At 47.3% G+C, this 19,510-nt stretch overlaps 1 protein-coding gene across 2 annotated transcripts in view; it reads left to right on the forward strand.

Moving 5' to 3' along the window:
• Positions 1–19,510, forward strand: part of GLS2 (glutaminase 2) — a 252,782-nt gene that overhangs the window by 156,991 nt on the left and 76,281 nt on the right. For both annotated transcript variants that reach the window (XM_086959521.1, XM_086959530.1), the window contains exons 8-9: positions 6,492–6,521; positions 7,108–7,166. In XM_086959521.1, the coding sequence (XP_086815647.1) occupies positions 6,492–6,521; positions 7,108–7,166 (89 nt within the window). The remainder of the gene's footprint in view (positions 1–6,491; positions 6,522–7,107; positions 7,167–19,510) is intronic.

Below are 19,510 nucleotides of genomic sequence, written 5' to 3' on the forward strand. Positions count from 1 at the left end.
GCTTCTTCGATCCCAAAACACGTCAGCTCATAGTCCAATCTATCATTCTCTCCCGGTTGGATTATGCTAGTGTCCTACTGTTAGGCTCTAACAAAGCAGAGACAACAAGGCTTCAACTAATTCAGAATTCTGCAGCCAGGGCTATAGTCGGCCTTCCAAGAAGATGCTCTGCTAGAGCCACCATACACAGACTCCACTGGCTCCCAGTGGAAGCCAGAATCCAATTTAAGGCCCTCATCACTGCCTTCAAAATCCTCAAAACAGAGGGCTCTGTACTTCTCCGTCCGCTTCTACTACCCTATACCCCCCAGCTCAATTTGCGTTCCCTAGGGCAACATTTAGTAGTGGTTCCTCGCACGAAATTTTGCCGTATCGGGGGTCGCTCCTTCAGAGTTTTGGGAGCAAAACTCTGGAACTCCCTTCCCCTGAACATTCGTCGCCTTGACAATCTGTCTGCTTTCCGCAAGGCAATTAAAACCCACCTGTTCCCACTGCCTTAAGCCTTCGCCCCCCCCCCCCCCTCTCAGTAGGTTATGCTATGGTTTCTTAGCACCGGGACGCCCCGTTGCTGGGGCAGCTGTCGCGCTTCAACAAACTCGTAACATAACAAATACTGATAATATTTGTTGTGGAATGAATTGGGCCTGAGGTATCAAGTTTTACCCATTCTGGGTCTATCTGGAAGTGCGTTGTTACATAAGGACCTGGGTCCCCTTGTAGGGTCTAGAGGTAGCCTATACGCTGATAGGTGGGCTGATCAAATGTCGAGCTCAGAAGTATGCAGAGATTCATTAGCTGCGTCTTTACGTACTGTGTGCTTTAGTGACCTCTGGCTATAATGTTCTCCGGCTGGGTAACATCCTAGTCTACCCGCAGCCGGATCTTGCGTACGAGTGCTGGCGCAGGACGCCGGGCGCGTCTAGATAATAAAGAGGCCGCGGCGTGGCGCACCATCAATACTAAAACATGTGTGGCGTAGTTTATTAGCGGCCGCAGCGCGTCTCACGCATTGCTCCAATCTTGAGCTCAGAAGTATGCAGAGATATATTAGCTGCGTCTTTACGTACAGAGTGCTTTAGTGACCTCTGGCTATAATGTTCTCCGGCTGGGTAACATCCTAGTCTACCCTCAGCCGGATCTTGCGTACGAGCGCTGGCAGGCGTATCTAGATAATAAAGAAGCGTGGCCCCGGGATAGTCCGTTGGGACGCCCCATCGATACTAAAACATGTGTGGCGTACTTTTTTAGTGACCGCAGCGCGCCTCACGCATCGCGTGCAGTGGCACCACAACACTGGCGATGAGGGGTACTTTAAAGCCCACGCTGCCGATTTTCTCAACCCCACAGTGCATACAAGTGAGCAATCAACCTGCTGCCACCAGAGAGAGCCCTGCGATCCCGGTGTGAACCTGATGGCTGCCACGTGTGAGGGCCTTCTAGCCTAGCCGGTACCTGTACTCTCAGCAATCATTAACCCTTGAAGGCCTGGTCTGCAGCCCCTCACCAAGCTGTCTGTCCAGAGCACTCTGGTAGGTGTGAACAACTAGGGCAACCTGAAGCATGCAGGGCACAGGGTTTAAGCACGTTCTCAGGCCTGATGGTGAGACGGCACGCATGCTGCGAAGCACGCATACGTCCATGTCCAATGGCGGTGAGCCAGTGTAGGTCTCTCAGGTGGGGGGTGATGTGGCTGCGTTATGGTACGTCGAGGATCAGTCGGGCGGAGGCGTTTTGGATGCGTTGGAGGCATCGCAGGTGCTTGGCCGGGATTCCTGCAGACAGTGCGTTGCCGTGGTCTAGCCTGCTGCTGACGAGCGCCTGTGTCACCGTTCTTCTTGTTTTGGTCCGGATCCACTTGTAGATCCTGCGTAGCATGCGGAGGGTGTTGTAGCAGGAAGAGGAGGCGGCACTGACCTGTTTTGACATGGATATGGAGGAGCCGAGGCCGAATCCTAGGTTGCGTGCGTGTTCGGGTGGGTATCGGTGCTGTTCCCAGCGAGGTTGGCCCCCTAGAGTCGTCCCAGGCGGAGGGGTTGGACCCGAGGATGTGGACGTCCGTCGTGTCCGAGTTCAGTTTCAGACGGCTGATCCTCATCCAGTCGGCGACGGCCTTCATTCCCTCGTGTAGGTTGGCGGTGTGCGGGTCCTTGGTGAGGGAGAGGATGAGCTGGGTATTGTCGGCATAGGAGATGATATTGAGGTTGTGCTGGCGGGCCACTTGTGCGAGGGGGGCCATGTAGATGTTGAACAGCGTTGGGCTTAGGGATGAGCCCCGGGGGGCGCCGCAGATGATGTTGGTGGCTTCGCAACGGTAGGGTGGGAGGCGGACTCTCTGGGTTCTGCCGGAGAGGAAGGACGTGGTCTAGTCGAGGGCCTTCTCTTGGATACCGGCTTCTTGGAGGCGTGTTTTTAGGGTGTGGTGGCAGACCGTGTCGAAGGCGGCTGACAGGTCCAGTAGGATGAGGGCTGATGTTTCGCTGTTGTCCAGTTGGCAACAGATGTCGTCTGTGGCGGCGAGGCGGGCTGTCTCGGTGCTGTGCTTTCTTCGGAATCCGGACTGGGACGGGTCCAGGATGTTGTTGTCTTCGAGGTGGCGGGTCAGTTGTGCATTGACAATTTTCTTAATGACCTTCACCGGGAACGGGAGCAGGGAGATGGGCCGGAAGTTTTTGAGGTCCTTGGGGGCCGCCTTGGTTTTTTTTAGGAGGGCGTTGATTTCGGCATGCTTCCAGCTTTCTAGGAATGTCGCTATTTCGAAGGAGATGTTGTTGACCTTCTGTAGTTGGGGTGCGATGGTTGTGTCTGCTTTGTTGAAGCAAAAGCTAAGTGAAAGCCAAGTCGCGCCAAAGCCCAGGGAAGCGTCCGCAAGACAGGAAGAAAGAATGTGGCTACTGTGGAGGCACGCCCCACCGCATGCAAGACTGCCCGGTGAAAGGAAAAAGGTGCACAGCCTCCGGATGGATGAACCACTGCACGGCGGTATGCAGGTCGTTGAAACCCCGGAAGGAAACAACACAAACCGTAGCTGAAACGCAAGACAGCGAAGATATGGACGATGACACAGGAGATTACCCCGTCCATTATGTGTTCGCAGTGGGTCAACCACCAAAGAATGGACGGCGTCTTCCAAAGTGGAGACTCAAGATTCACCACCAAGACGTACGAGCCACTATAAACACAGGAGCCTCAATCGAACTGATGGCTGCCAACGTATACAACCAATTGAGTCCACACCTGCCCTTGCGCGAAGCAAAGATCCAGGTATTTGCCTATGGACAGAAGACACTCATCCCACTCCTAGGATGTTTCAAAAGGGAACTCAAGCATCAGGACCTCGAGACAACCGACAAAGACCGTGGGAGTGGGTCAGCATCGGTTTTGGCCACCTTCTGGATAGGCGCTATGCCCTGGTAGTCATTGACGACTATACGAAATACCCCGCGGTAGAAGTGGTTGGACGCCAAACAGCCACAGAAGTGATCACCAAGGTAGAAAAGATCATTGCAACTCAAAGGATTGTTGAAGTGGTAAAGACTGCCAAAGGCCCACCCTTTCAGGGACAAGACTTTTCTGACTATCTCAAGTCCTGTGGCATCCAACATCTGAAAATAACTCCACGCTGGCCCCAAGCAAACGGGGAAGTAGAGAGGTTCATGTGCACTCTCAACAAGGTCATTCGCATCGCGCATGGTGAGGGAGCCCCTCTGGAAACAGCCATCTACAGCTTCCTGAGGGAATACAGATTGACCCCTCATATCATCACGGAGAAGGCACCTGAACTAGTATTTATTTATTTATTTGATAAAGTTTATATAGCGCGAACCAGAATCCGAGGGATATCAGAGTGCTTTACAGAAGAACAGTTGTAATCACAATAATCAAAGACAAGTGATACACAGCAATGCATGGGTCGAGTGGTGCGAGACACCATCCCTCATCACCCGGACTGGACCCCTTCCCAGATTGATACTACAAGGATCCTAACCAAAAGGACCAGTGCCAAAGACCATGCCAGTGTCAGCCGAAGAGTGAAAACATCGACCATCCAAGAAAGAGACCTGGTCTACGTCAAAAATAGGCATCCAGGGAGCAAGTTCCATCTCCCTTTCGAACAGCATCAATGGACAGTAACTCGCCGGACCGTTATGATGATCACAGCTCGGAAGGGGAACAGAAGAACTCACATGGAATGTATCCTTCTTCAAGAAAGTCAATGCAGGGACTCCCAACGTTCCATCACTAAGGAGTAGGGAGGCAGGTCCAAGTCAGCAGAGAACGGAGGAGGAAGTAGAAGATGGCCAAGTAACTATCCCTATGAATGATCTGGATAGATGTGATCGAGAGGCACCATCATCGCTCGACAGTCCGGACAGAAGTCTGTCCAATGCCCCAGCGAGCGCTCCGGAGGTCAGAGCCTCGCAGGAAACAACTCCATCCCTATCATCACGGGGAGAGCATCCCAGATATGGCCTGAGAAACAATCCGGCTCCCTCCTCTCGTCTAGCGGGATTCATGGTGTGACTAATCAAAGACTTGCAGCTGGAGGTGATCGGTGACTGGGTATGAGTGGAGAGCAGACGACCCGACCAGGACTGGTAACAGATCGACAAGTTGATGTTTTGTTAATGTTTTATAAAGGTTGGAAGGAATGTAATGTTCTCCGGCTGGGCAGCGTCCTAGTCTACCCGCAGCCGGATCTTGCGTATGAGCTCTAGCGCATGATGCCAGGCGTATCTAGATAATAAAGAGGCGTGGCCCCGGGATAGACAGTCAGGACCGCGCCACCGATACTAAAACATGTGTGGCGTACTTTATTAGCGGCCGCAGCGCGCCTCACGCATCGCTCGCAGCGGTACCACAACACTGGCCTCAGCGTGAGGGGGTGCAGCAAGGTTGTTGGTGGGTGGCTCACGGAGATACCATGCCGTGTTTTGTAGCAACCGGAGATACTCATCTTGGTGATCCTCACCACTGGGGGGGGGGGGGGGGGGGGGCGTCCTGGCGGGGTTTTGTGTTTTGGACTTGCGTTGGCATGAAAATTAAAATTTCCCAACACGTCCCTAGAGAGCTGGGCTTGCCCGTCCGTGTGTTTTGGGCTGCCAGGTGGCGGGTAATCATTTATTAAGTAGTATCGAAACATCCTCCTGCACACTGTACTCCGAGGCCCTCATTTGGAATGTGCTGGAATGCTTTCAAGGAGGAACTGATTTGCAGGGGGGGGGAGACAATATGCAAATAAGATGGCGAACCTTCACCTGCAGACCCCTGCTGTTGCGTATTTTCACTGTTAGAATTAAACTATAAAATAAGGTATTTTATTCATTAATGCTCTTTTCTTTAACCAGAGGTGTAAAGTTTACTGTAACGAGGTGTGAGTAGCTAATTCCCTCTTATTTATATCTTATTATTCTGGCAGTTGCAGATTTGCATTTCTCTTGATTAATTCAGGATCGCAAATATCAAAAAGCTGCAGGGAAAAGAGGACTAGAGTCCAGATGTACGAAGCATTTTTGCGGTCACCAATGCGATCGCAAACATTATTTTTCTTATGTACAAATGACAATTGAAGTGGGGTTCTCCCGCTAGACGGAGGAGCGTCCCCCCACTTCTCAAAAGGAATAATAAAATGATAATAACGTATCATTAGATTTTTCCTATTGAGTCAGTAGCTCTCAGATGTGGCGGGTCTGGCCAGATCATTGGAGAGAGTGGTTGACACTACTTAAGTGCGCATGACTGCTTGGCCGGCCCAAATCCCAGTCACAAAATATTAATATTTTACCACTTCCTCAAAGGAGGTGGTAAGTCATTCACAAACGGGAATAAATCTCCAAGGGACCTCTTCTTCATTGTAAATGTTAAGAAAAATATTATTTAAGAGTAGGCAGTGATCCCAAAGTGCCATTGCCTATTTTAAAACAAAATGTTAGTTATATTTTTTATTGTTTTTTAAGTGCATCCTATTTTGCTTTAAGGAAAATGGGTTGCATTTTTTTTTAAAGTCGCTTTATTTAAAAGCCATCACAGACATGGTGGTCTGCTGACCTCAGCAGGCCATCATCCCTATGATCCAATTTGGGATCTACTTCATTAATATTCATGTGGAAAGTCGAATTTCGATCCACTACAAATCGTTTTTTTTTTGCGACCGTACATATTAGTACATATGTTAGTTCGCAAAATAATACACTCACCACAAAAAAGCTGATTGCAAAAGGCGACCAACGTTTTGCAACCTGTTCTACATACATCTTGCCCCAAGTGAGCTACTCACACATGGCGTGGGCAGCTTGAGATCTCTGTTGTAGGGAATGTGTGTGAGATCTGTTTACTTCGCTGAAGCACTAGACATGAAATTATCAGCTTCTGAAATGTTTAAATTCTCTTTGTTATATTTTATAAAGCTATCTGTGGCCAGTCTTGGCTGGTCAGATGGTACTAAAAATTGAAGATTTTTGCTGTAAACCTTTGGCTGATCTTTCTTTCTACAGGGCTCAAACAAGGCAGAGAAATTTGATTATGTAAGTCTCTTGATTTTCTTGCTCAATGTTCAAGACTATTATTATTATAGTTGCTGTTATTATAGTGTGTGTTAACATCATTTAAAAATGTGGTTCTGCTGTTTCTTTGCCATTGTTTGAGGCGACCTAAACAGGCAGGCCAAGAGACAGCCGTCAAGAGCTTGGTTATTAGTGGGACTGTGTCACCTGGGTGGGTTGTGGACACGGTCCACCCTAAATGGCATAGGAACTCAGGAAAGAAGGCCATCTTTTAGACCAGAAATAATACTAGGAGATTGGGATACGGCAAAGAGAAGCCTGAAAGGGTGAGAAGTCCATATAAAGTAGGGTTGGGGGCGGAGCATCCGAGTTAGGGCTCACTACAATTTTGGAGTAACCTAGAATGGGGAACTGCAGAGATCAGGGAGTACGGAAAGAGAACATTTAGAGAGGTGGGATAGTGTAAATAGACTAACCCACACAGAAAGCGGGGCTTCAGTGGTAGGGGTTAATCGGAGGGGGAGCAGTAAGACTAGGGTATTAGGACTGGAGAGTACTAACCGGTGGATGAGGGTCTCTGCTGAGATTGCACTTGTCCATTCTGCAGGTGATGCAGTTCCTGAAAAAGATGTCCGGGGACGAATATGTTGGATTCAGCAACGCAACGTAAGGGTTCTTATCGTTCTTACAAGGCACAGAGCACATGTCCTCAAACTGCATGAAGATGTGCTACCCTTCAACACAACTGCACTGTCTCTCTTATTTTCTTCTCTCCTTCTCTTTAATTTCTCTCTTCCTCACTCTAAGAACCTCTCTCTAGCTCTCTTTACCTGTGTTCTCTCTCTCCCACCACCTCTTCCTCTATTTCTGTTGGATACCTTCATGCAGACCCATGACCATATATCTTTCCAAGTGATAAAACTCCTCTGGGAAGCTTTTCCCCAGCCATAGCTCTCCAGCGTTGCTGAGTGGCCCAATACAGCTTCAGCCGCGACTCTACCCATCCAACGTGACAATATCAGAGCATATTAGGTATCAACGAGTGCACTGGTGATAATTCCTGTTTTTCCGTGCCTCATCGACGCAGAGACATTTTAAGGCATGGGCAAAGTGGGCTTTGGCCCAGGGTTCCAGACTTTCAGGAGGCCCCTGATAGAGCCAGCTCTGTTCTGCAAGAGTCCTGCCCTGATGACCTTCAAGAATTGTTAAACAGATTGTTTTAAATACCGTTTTCCTTTAATTTATTTTCAATATGGATGATGTGTGAGAGTCTATGACAGACATTTTGCATAAAAATGTTGTGTTTATCTTTCATGCAGCATCCATAGCAAAAGTTTATTCTAGATCAAAACTGGACCTCACGTATTAGAAATGGGAGGCTGTCACCGAGATTATTTGCAGTAATAGTAGTGAGCTGCTGCTATGTTACAATATTGAAAACACAGATGTGAACAGATTTAGAATTTGGACCAGTGTGTCTGTACACTATCAGTGGCCTGGTCAAAGAGGCCATGAGGATTGAAACTGGATCATAACTTCAAAGCTGGTCCGAACAGAGGCCCCCAAAATACGTTTGGCCCAGGGCCCCCCAGAATCCTTAAGATTTCCATGCAGCGACGTAGGTATAGAGCTCTCTCAGTGCTACACTTCCAAAATTCTTCCGCATTTAAACGTCCTTAAAACCCTGTCACAGATGCGGCAAGAAATAACCTTGACAGACCCAAGTGGTGTTTAGGCTATGAACAAGATGTTGTAGCCTGTGACTCCTGTGCTTTGAGGCACCCAACAGCCATCAGGGAGCAGGAGGCCAAACTACTTTTAGTAAAGACCGTCACGGATAGACCAAAGCATTCTCCTTCGACTTTAGGTAAATCTCCTGACAGAGAACGTTCTACAAAAGGATCTTGCACCAAAAAAAGAAAAAAAAAACATAAAAAGTGCCATAAATAGGAGAAATCCACTTCTTTCTCATGTAAATTCTCACTGCTATACCCCAACACCAAATCCTTCCTTGTCATTTGAAAAATTAAGATATTTAAAAAGATGAGGTTTAAGTTCCAGGCTCCATCAGCCAATCTAGTCAGGTCAATGACTTTCGGCTCATAATGCTGGATTTGTTCAGTGCGGCTGCCGCACCCTCTAGGCCACTCCCCAAGGGTGCGTCTGACACTGCAACTTTTGCGTCTTCAACCCCAACACTATGAAGTGCTGCGCCTCCATTAGCTCCTGTCCTGCCACTTAAAGAAGTCGAAGCCTGCCACATTGAAGTCTCCCATTCAGCTGGAGTGTTCGTCAGCACCCTCACAGATGCTATCCTTGGAAGTGCCTATGGTGCATCCTTCAACCTACCAGACCATGTGAAAAATACATTTTCAGCCAGTTTTGTCACATATGGCCAAAATGCTGCGTTTCCACAGTTAGACGTGTTCTCCTGGATTCTCAGGAGAAGTCCCGGCAACCTTAAAGGACATGCCCTTCAATGGTGAGTGGCCGTTCAGAAACACAGGGAGATCCGAAATAGGCGTGATAAGTGGACACCCTGCCTTGACGAATGTGTGACCACAGGCGCGCGCCCCCTCCGGGTTCTGCTTAATGCTACATCAAACACGAAGCAAGTGTCTTTTATATTTCTCCAGTGGGTCCGTAAGTACGTAGACACCACTGCATGCACAGCACACCTTAGCGAGTGTGCTGAACAAATATACACGTGGCATGTTTTTGCCACTAATTGACATATCATTCACATCACCTGGTCCTGATGAAAGCCTTCTAATTTTTCAAGAGGCTGAAACATGTTGACCACAGGAACAACTGAGATCAATTAATCTTGATGTCCTTTTTTCTCTTATAAACGTGTCCTGGGCTTCTGGGAATAAAATTTGTTCAGTAAGGATTCCCAGAGACATTTTGAACTTGCACCACTTTTACAACACTTTCCTTTCACACAAATACAAATCCGCTGTAATCAGGCGTTGCAGCACAACTGGGTGGCACTCGGCTACTCAGTTGGGACCCCAATGATTAAGCATGCCACCAACTAGGTTGGTGGGTGAGGGGTCTTTTTATAAACCTAATGGGTTTCTGGCACTCAAAACTACAGCTGAGTCGACTCAACTAATGGGTTCGCCCACTGTATTTTTCTGTTCAGAGTTAAGACAACATTATGAAATGAACAGATACCCCCAAAAATGTATCACTGCTATCTGGGCAAGGAAGGATCTAGGGGACCCCTTCAAAAGCAGCAGCAGATCCAGGCCCTGTTTTCCTCTGCTGCTTCTGTAGCCTCTACTTCTCCTAATCCACCCTTAACTCCATCATCTTTTGGTGGTGTGGGGTCTCTTAACTTGAATTCAATTACGAGATGGCCGCAGCAGATGCTGGTTCATTCATCTAAGCCGCAAGAGATACTTTATACCCTTCCTTCCCTTCTCTCCCTCCTCCGTCCTTCCACCAGGATGTGTTCTTTGACACAGACATCATCTTAAAAAACAGAGGTCCTTGCCCTTTGGAACAAAGGGGCAATAGAGGTGGTGCCTCTGGAAAGAGCCACTAAATGTTATTCTATTTGTTTCTTGGCACCCAAGCCGGATGGGAGTTTGAGTCCAAATTTTGACCTTTGCCTCATGAACTTGTTCATTTGCCAGGACAAGTTCAGCATGCTGTCCCAGAGCCACATTATGCTGGCCCTGAATGCAGGGTGGTTACCATTCCCGGACCTTAGGACGCAGTTTCATCAGCTGCTTCTTTGTACCCACATGGGTTTCCTGATATTCACTTTGGAGGCCTCTCAATATTAGTTCCCTGCTAACATTTGGACTGATGGCTTAACTAAGTCACTAAACAAAAGGGCTTGTAGTTGTGGTGATAGTCAATAGTCCATGTATTTCCATACTAGGAGGATTGACTGGTGAAATCTGAGTCCCTTGAGTTGATGGGGATCACATATGAGCATGACAACTCTTCTATTCGATATGTGCTTTAATATGATGGCCAGATGTCTCACCCCCCTCCAACTCAGAGGATAACCTTCATAGGAACAGTGCCGGACAGGATCTGCTTGAATGTGTTTCCTCCTCCTCAGAGCCTCGTGGATATTTAGAGATGATTCCAAGATTTCGGACTCAGATCCGACTCATGCTTCTACATGTCTTAAGTCTGCTTGGTTTCATGGCCTCATGCATCCTCCTAGTGACACACGCCAGATGGCAGATGAAGGCCCTCCCGTGCTGCCTGCAACAATAGGTGCTGCAGCATCAAGGGAACCTCTTAGCTCTGGTGCCAATCTTACAACCATGTTGTCTCGATCTGCACTAGGAGATGGATCCTTTCAACTATTTGATGGGTCATCCCTTCAGCCTTCTTCCGACATAGGCTACCGTGGGCTGCGGTGCCAATATGGGCGACATGATGTCATGGGTCATTTGATCTTCCTCAGAGCAGTGTCTGCACATAAGCATGCTGGGCTGCAGGCAGTCTGTCTTGCCATGAAGGTATTTCTCCTGTCTCATGGAGCCCCAATGCAGGCACTTTTAGAAAAAAGCACCGGCATCCATTATATTGACAGGGTGGACAGTTTGGGGTTGTGAAACCCGTATTGAGAGGTAATTCACCTGTTGCAGTGGGTGCTGCCACTGCAAATATTACTGGTAACATCACAAATTGCAGGTTTCCTCAACTTGAAAGTGAACAATGGACCACGAGTGAAACCACACCACAAAGTGACAGAGGTTATATTCTCCAAATTGAGGCGTTGATACATAGATCTTTTTGCTACTGCACATGACAGGAGGGGTCCTCAGTTCTGAGACCTACATATCCCTCTGAATTGTTCCTTAGTGGAAGCCTTCAGGTATAAGTGGTTTCATGGCCATGTTGTCACCAATCCATCTTCTGCTGAAAATCTTGCAGAAGGTGCAGTAGTACCAAGCACAGCTGACACTAATCACCCCAGATTTAGCAAGGAAGCTTTGATAGGCTGATTTGTTCCCACTCATTGTTCGACCACCTTTTCATCTTCTACACTGGGCGGACCTGTTATCAAAGGAGGATGGTCACATCCTCCGCCCCAATCCACAAACGCCGTGGCTGCTTGCATGGCGAATGAGGGGTGCCATCTAGGGTCCTGTTACCTTCCTGGATAAGATGCAAGCCAGAGGCCTAGATCCTTATTCATCCCACCTGTCTGACATCCTGAGATTACACGTTGTCTTCCAAAACAGGGTCTGGTAGAGGCTACAGTTAATGGCTAGTGGAGGCCCTGTTTGCCATCACGTGTATTCCTGACCAGCCATCCTTGTTTAAGTCACGTTTACTAGAACATTGTTTAAAAGGTTTACTTGTTTCATCCCAATCCGTTTGCTGTGCCTCATTCTGACTTAAGTCTTCAGTTGACTTTCTTAAATGCTTTCCCATTCAAGCTCATGCAAAGTTACCCAGTTTGACTTTTCACTTTGAAGACAATATTGTTGGTAGCACTAGCTTCAGCTTATAGGGTCAGAGAACTTCGAACCCTTCTACTTCCTCAGCCTTTTACATTAGCTACTCGCTAATAAGCAGAGCGTTAGGAAAAGTAGCGCTAACCACTGTTAACGCCACTTTCCTAATGCCTGCTTGTGACCTGTACTTAGCCATGTAATCCAATGGGAGGTGGATTACATGGCTAAGATTGTCCTGCCCTATCAGCAACGTTATCACCATTTTCAATGGAATATTGCTGGAAAAACAGCGATATTCCATTGAAAACGGCGATAATCCCCGCTATCGCTGGGATTTTTATCTCCATGGCGTTCAGCGTTGTTAATACAACACTAACATGGGGATTATCGCCAGCGATAGCGGGCGATAGAATTCCTCACGCTAGCAGCGGTCAGCGATAATTATCGCTGCCGCTTGCTAATATGCCCCATGGAGTGGTGTGCCTGAGATGATGGCTGCCTTGTAAAGTTAGCAGGGATTCCCGTTGCGCAAGGTAACATATTGCGATATTGCTGCTCTTGACTACTTAGGGACTTGTTGCTGAGCAGGAAGGCACAGCATCCACTCATCCTATGGCGTTCCTGCAAGAACTCGGTGTAGGGACTGTTAGTAAATGACATTATATCATGGCCAATTGCAGTCTTTGCAGGCACTCCTCAGTGAGAAAGCCTCAGTCGTATCATGACGGTTTGACCAGTTGCACAAAACAAACACCCTTAAGCCTGATGGACTTTTACCTAAAAAGCAGTTTGCTTGGGTAGTTAGTGAGGGACTATAACCAATAATGAATGGCTTCATATTCATGGAAATATCATGACATAAATGACGGACTGAGGAAATCTCCCCCCGCCGCCCCACCCCAGGAAGGACAGGTGGATTATACCACACTTTGTTTCCTTCTGTCTGTTTTTAATTCTCTTTGTCTCTCTTTCTGTTTATGTTCTGCTCTTTCTCCGTAACTCTCTTTTTGTCTCGCTTTCTCTCTGTCTTGTGCTGCCCTCTCATTCATATTGTCTCTTTTGCTCTATCTTCTGTCTATCTCTGGTTCTCTAAACCTGCTTCTCTTTCGCACTCTTTCTCTCTTCTTTGTTTCTGTCTTTCTCCAGCTCTCTTGATTTCTCTCTCTTGTTTTCTCTCTTGTGCTGTCTGTTGTCTACCTTTCTATGTCTATCACCCTTTCTATCTCTCTCTTTCTCTCCATCCTTCCTCACATCTCCCTCTTTCTCAATGACCTGGTTTATTTTTATTTTTATCCCTTCCTCTATTTGTTCCACCTCTTGCATTTTTCTTTCCTCTTTTCTATCCGTCTCAAATGTTATAATCAACGTTCTCTTTCTCATTATTATTAGAATTGTGTCTCTTTTAACTTTCACATGCTTTCTTCTTCATATCTCTTCCATTCAGTCCATTATCCCTACCCTAGTGTCTCACTTCATTTCTTCCTGCCTTTAGTGCGCCGTATCCAGCTTCTATGTTTCTTATTCCCATTTATGTTGTTCCTCCTTCCTTCCTCGCTTGTTTTGCTTTCTCCTTCCATTCATCCTTTCTTTCACTATTTCTCCTTTTTCTTTTTATTACCTTGTCATGCTTTTCCTGCCTATGGGTGTGTTGTAAAGTTGAAAGGACTTGTCTTTACGGTTATTACGCGCAATGTGAGAGCGGAGTGATGAGACAGAAATTGGATCCAATAACTTCTCTCCATCACCTGAGTAGGAATGCCCACAGGCTTTTTCCAATAAGTTCCCTACCGTTGGCAATGTTCCATCTTGTGGTTCTCTAACTGCCTGTTTCCTGTCTGACTCCATCCACCCCTGGACATGATGACATGGAGCTGCACTCAGGTGACCCCCTTGAGCACTGATGTCAGTTTGTCTCTTATTTTTCAAATGTACTCAGATGCGGAACATGGCTGACAAGATTGAATCTGCGCTGGCAGAATGAAACAAGCATTGCTAAAGCCAATAGTTCTCACGGATGGGATGGCTATCAGCATTGTCATTGTCTTTTACCTATGTTGTACAGCAGCCCAGCTGCGGTGCAGCAAGGCTGAAATCTTACTGTCTGGCTGGACAGTAGCAATATAGAACTGATCTCATTCTATATTCATTTAGCTTTTTCACCTTACCTTCATCAAGGACCACTGTTTTCAAAATTATCGCTACCCAAGGTCCTTGTATACCATATTGGGTCCCCTTGTTTTGTTTAAAACCTCCAAACCATTATAGAAAAACAATCACTTTCCATGTTCGTGGTGACATTGGCAAATCAAAAGTGGATTCAGGTGAAGTATTGAGGCCACTGTCATTTAGTAAATCAGGGATCCCCAACCTTCTCTGTAGTGCAAGCTACTTCTGATCAGTGAAAATCATTGTGAGCTACTAAGCCAAGTAACTTGCACATGATTACCAGATACCCACATGCTCAGCTTCATTGTCTTTAAGCCTATTGTCCATACAGCCAGATACTATGGTTTGAACAAAATACTTTAACTAGGGGCACTGTGGCAGGGCTGCCATGTGTGTTAGTGAAAGCGTGGTCTGTAGAGATGTATGAACATGTGCATGTATGAATGGGATATATGTGTACACCTGTCTGAGAGCCTGTGTCATATGTACTTGTGGCACAGGATATACCTTTCACCATATGTGGCACTGTTGCATGTATAGCACAAACATATAACCATTTTTTAAATGGGAGAAAGGTAAAGTGCATAAAATTGTTCTGCAAAACTGTTCATAATATGGAACATTTTTCTGGACTTTAAATTTCTGTCATTTAAAATATGGCTTTATTTGTCAGTTATAAATATGGCACAGTATCTACCAGCCACTGGGAGCAAGTGGCATTCTGTGTGTAAATGTAACACTTTGAAATAGAAGAAAATTAAAATGAAGAGTTAACTTAATGTTTTTATGGATTCAAAGTTTCACATTTACAAACAGCAGGCTTCTGATTCCCTACTGACCTGTGGACATGGTGCAGTATGTATAACAGATAAATACATCCATTTGTTAAAATGGGAGAAATTTAAATTGAAGAAACATGCTTTATAAAACTTAAGATGGAATTGGCTTAATTGAAAGTGGAGACTTACTGGTTCATACAAACATTCTTTTTCATTTCAAATTTCTCTCCATTTACAAAAGTTACTGTATTTTTCAGTTAGAAATATGGCACAGTGTCTACTGACCACAAGGAGCAAGATACTTGCTTTGTGTAAATGAGACACTTTGAATGGGTGAAAGTTGAAACAAAGAGTTAACTTAATCATTAAGCTAACTCTTCGTTTAAATCTTCTCCCATTGAGAAATATCCAGAAATATAATTTTGCTCACATGTTCCAATTTTGAGTTGCCACTGACTTTAATTTAAGAGTTAAATACCTCACTGCTTCTGGTCTTCACCTCTGCACCGTACCCTGTGTCATAAAGCTGGAGCACTGCTTTTTATTAGGCCCGGCTATGTGTAGCCTGATGAAAATGTAAAATAGACACAACCTTCTGTTAACTTTAAAAGGGAAATGCAACATATATTTCATGACCTGGTTCTTATTTAAAAATGAAATCAAGGCTGCAAGCTACTCCAAAAGTATCTGCGAGCTACTGGTAGCTTAAGATCGACTGGTTGGAGAACCTGTGGTAGATCAAGGTATATACCAGCTTCAGTTTAGTGTGATAGAGAGCAATTGATCTCTTTCCTCATCATCATCTGGTTAGACTAGCATCTGAATCTTAACCTAAATTGTTTTCTGTCTATCTGAAATACTGTTGCTGAGGAAGAGGCACTAGAGGTGAATCCTTTTCAATGTGAAGATAGGTTTTTGTGATGATGTGGCATGAAATGTGGCGAAATTTCTCCAAAGGGTGATCGAAACTCCAAGGCCACTGCCGGGTTAAGAATTAAGGTCACTGGTGTTGGCAGCAACAGAAGTGGAACAACAGCTGATGAGGCATGCAGCAGAGGAACTGAGACATGGCCGAGCGCTTGTGGTAGAACTGGCTGCCTTCATGTGGAGGTCATCTTCTTCCATGGACGGCCTGCAGGCAGAGGTCAACATGAGGCTGGAATGGTCTCTGGAGCCAAAAGGTATGCCAGAGGGAACCAGAGCAAATTTCAATATCTGCAGCAGGTTACCTAAAGGCTCAAATTTGCTGCTGAATTGATGGTGGCCAGGGGAGCTCAGGGTACATCGGCTCCAAAATCGTCTTTGGTTCAGAAGAGGAAGGCAAAGCCGGACTTGGGCTCTTAGAAACGCTGACTGTGTGACTTCTTTCTAGAGCGTCTGGATGTCGAGGAACTATGCTTGTGCTGGTTATGCCTTTTTTTCAACCTGACCCTCATCTTCACCTTTGACATGCCTGACAAAGGCAACCTGGGTCAGGATCGACCAACCTCATTTTTTTATGTTTGGCAATGTAGAGTTTTGCTTCAAACTCCCAGATGGCTTTTGGGTTACAGGACGTGTAGTCTGGTCACAACACCACGCGATTATCCATTGGCAACATCTGTTTGGGACATGGTTTGGAGCCTGTCGGCTCAGGGCATGAGAACCCTGCAGGCTGCCAAGAGTTTTCAAAACTTTGCTAAAAAAAAAAAAAAAGATACCCATGCTCCCCTAGTGAAGTAACATTTTCAAGTTATCCCTTATCCACCTTAAAGAAAAGACAGATAATTCACCTTCTCCTGGTAGATATTTTTAAGACCCCTCCAGCTCACATTTGGTTCTATTATCACTCTCCAGGTTCAGGTCTGAGGAAATATACCCTCTCAGTGCCTTAAGGACTCTCTTACGACTTACAGCACTCCAAGAACAGATGGGTTATTTCCTTCTATAAATAAGTTCCCTTCTATTTGTAGCGAAGGGTTGAACCTTTCCTTAGGAAGTGGTGAGGCCCAGTGCATGTAGGCACCAGTTACTGACCTCAAAATACACGCCCTCTGCTCAGAGTTACCTGAGATATGTGGGAAAGGTCGGTGTTCCTTTTGACACAGAGATGCACTTTACTAGTCTGGGACCAATGACTAGGCCTGACTGAGGCATATTTTTAAGACAGTTTCGTCACCTACGTTTACTGAAATGAAAGGATGGCTATTTCTTGCCTGCTCCCAGGTAAGCAAATCTTGCCACTGCTAGTTTTCGAGGAGCCAAAGAGCCTACGTTGGTCTTTGCTGTGGGCGAGGATCAGGTTACCAGCAAGCTTTAAATTCCCACTGTTTTCATTTAAGTAGTGCCCATTAACATACACTCCGCGGGTCCTTAATCTGAGGGAGCTCTCACGTTCTCCCTACTTTCCAAGCTGCCTTCTCCAGTCCACAGATCTGATTTAGAGTTGGGTGATAATAGAAAATGGTTTGATTTCGGGAGGAAGTATAACCTATGGGAGATAATCTGGTGGAATTTCCTCCACCAGACTACTCCTGTGATGCACAAAATTGTCATTATCTGCTTTAAGTTGGGTGGTAATGGGAAAAAATGTCTAATGTGTTGAGAAAGTACTAAATACAGAGGGGAAGAGGGGCGTGGCCAAGCAACATGGCCAACAGGGCGTAAGCTTTTAAGCTCCCGGCCGGCCCGCTGTGTAATCCTGAAAAATCCTGAAGTCTGGACCTGCAAACTAGCCCTGAACACAACACTGCAACCAGCATACCGCGGTGTACTTGAGGTGCCGGCTCCTGGTCAGGAAAATTGATAATTTAGGCTTCAGGGGTGGGGCCTAGCTAGGCCCGGGAAGAGGACAGGCCTCGTGACGCAGCAACAGCGAAGAGTCAAGCGCCGAAGTTCCTGGTCTCTGGAGCACCCTGAGGCCGTAGGAGATTTGGGGCTCGCAGTCTCCTGGCTGGCCCTGTGGGCATCCTCCCCCCCTGAGGTGGGAAAAATATCGGAAATATCGGGGGTGCGCTTGTTGTCTAGGTGGAGGCCCCGCTACCCCGGTGCGGTTGCTGACGATTGAGGCAGTGCCCCAAATGCGGTGGGGGTGGGCGCTGCCTGGCCGGGACGTTGATCGACCCTGGCGATCCCAAAGTGAGCATCTGGTGTCCAGCGGCCGAAACGAGGGCGGTGGCAGAGCCTTGAAATCGGACCCTCAGTTGACCTGATCATTGTCGCCGGGCCACTGGCCTGCTAGGTGCTTAGGGAGTGTCGACTTGCCCGGGCGACTCTCGCAGAGTAGGAGACCCCGGGGAGCAGAGCTGGGTCCTCCTGTTGTTTGTGGGGCATCTTCCGCTGCACTGCTGGTTGGCCATGGGGTCTGGCCACAACAGCTCCTGGTGCGCTGGTGTAAGTGGGAGCCCTGGCCTCAGGTGGTACTTCTACAGCATCGTGGGGTAAGCCTTGAGGCCCGTGGCCGGCCAACCCACTCTCGTCTGCTGGATTGTTTGGACCCTGGGGGGTGGGGGGTCTGTGAAAGACGTTGCTGGACTGATGCTGTGAGACCATTTACCACCAATCCTGGGGGTTTGCTTGTCTCTGGGACTCTCTGGTGAGGACCTGACCCAGCAAGGACTGTAAACTGCCTCTGCATTGCTTGTGGGGAGTTGAGGCGATTGCGCCCCTCTTTGTTCCCAGCTCTGTGGTGGGGATCAGACGAGCAGTGTGTTGGGAGCTTGGATTGGTCCACAAGGCGGATGCGGAATAAACATCAGCAATTTGCCCAATGAGTAATAGGCACAGGAGTGCCTCTGCCCTGAATATAAGCGAGAACGCACTCCACTCCCGCAAAACTGTAAGTTGTTGACTTGCTTGGTGTTGGTTGCGATCTGGTGTGCTCATGGAGGGTGGCATTTAAGAACCGGTCAAGACTGGCCCTTCTGTGGGCTTACTGCGCACTGAGGGATTGCGGCTATTGGCCAACCCTAGAGGATGGAAAATAAGAAGCACAGCAGTCATTATTTGTGAGGCCCCCCCATGCTACAACGGAATCCTCGCTGGAAATAATCTTTGTGGCCTGTTCAGTAGCGGCACATGCGGGGGAACTCAAACTTACTGAGACGTGGGGGCCTTGCACAGTTCGGCAGAGGGTGGGCACCCATTTAACACCAACATGGGCAAGGACAAGGCCTCTCGTGCAGGGGCATCAAACACCATCACTCAGTATACATCTCCGCGCCACACACCATGGCGCATCACACACTATACAACTGGAATGGATGAGGAGGACGGGGTGGAGATGCGGGGCCAACATGGGCGGAGCTGCTGGTCGCCATACAGGAATCCAGGAAGGAGCTGGAAGCCTGAATAGATACTGTTTCTATTGATGTAAACTTGCTGCGGGCTGACCTCCACAAGGTAGCGGATAAAGTCACAGTGGTGAAGGAAGACGTATCAGGCCTCAAGGGAGAGGTCTCTGCACTGAAAAATCAGGTAATATAATTATCATCCACAACTAAAGCTCTTGAATGCCGCACTGAGGACGCAGAGGGGCATGCCAGGTGCAGCAATATTCGTGCACTGGGTATTCCAGAGAGAGTGGAGGGCAGGTTGGCGGAGCAGTTCCTGGAACAATGGATCTAAACCCAGCTGTGTCCTTCTGGCCTAT

This window comes from Lissotriton vulgaris, chromosome 1_1 (assembly GCF_964263255.1).
Source record: "Lissotriton vulgaris chromosome 1_1, aLisVul1.2, whole genome shotgun sequence".
NCBI lineage: Eukaryota > Metazoa > Chordata > Amphibia > Caudata > Salamandridae > Lissotriton > Lissotriton vulgaris.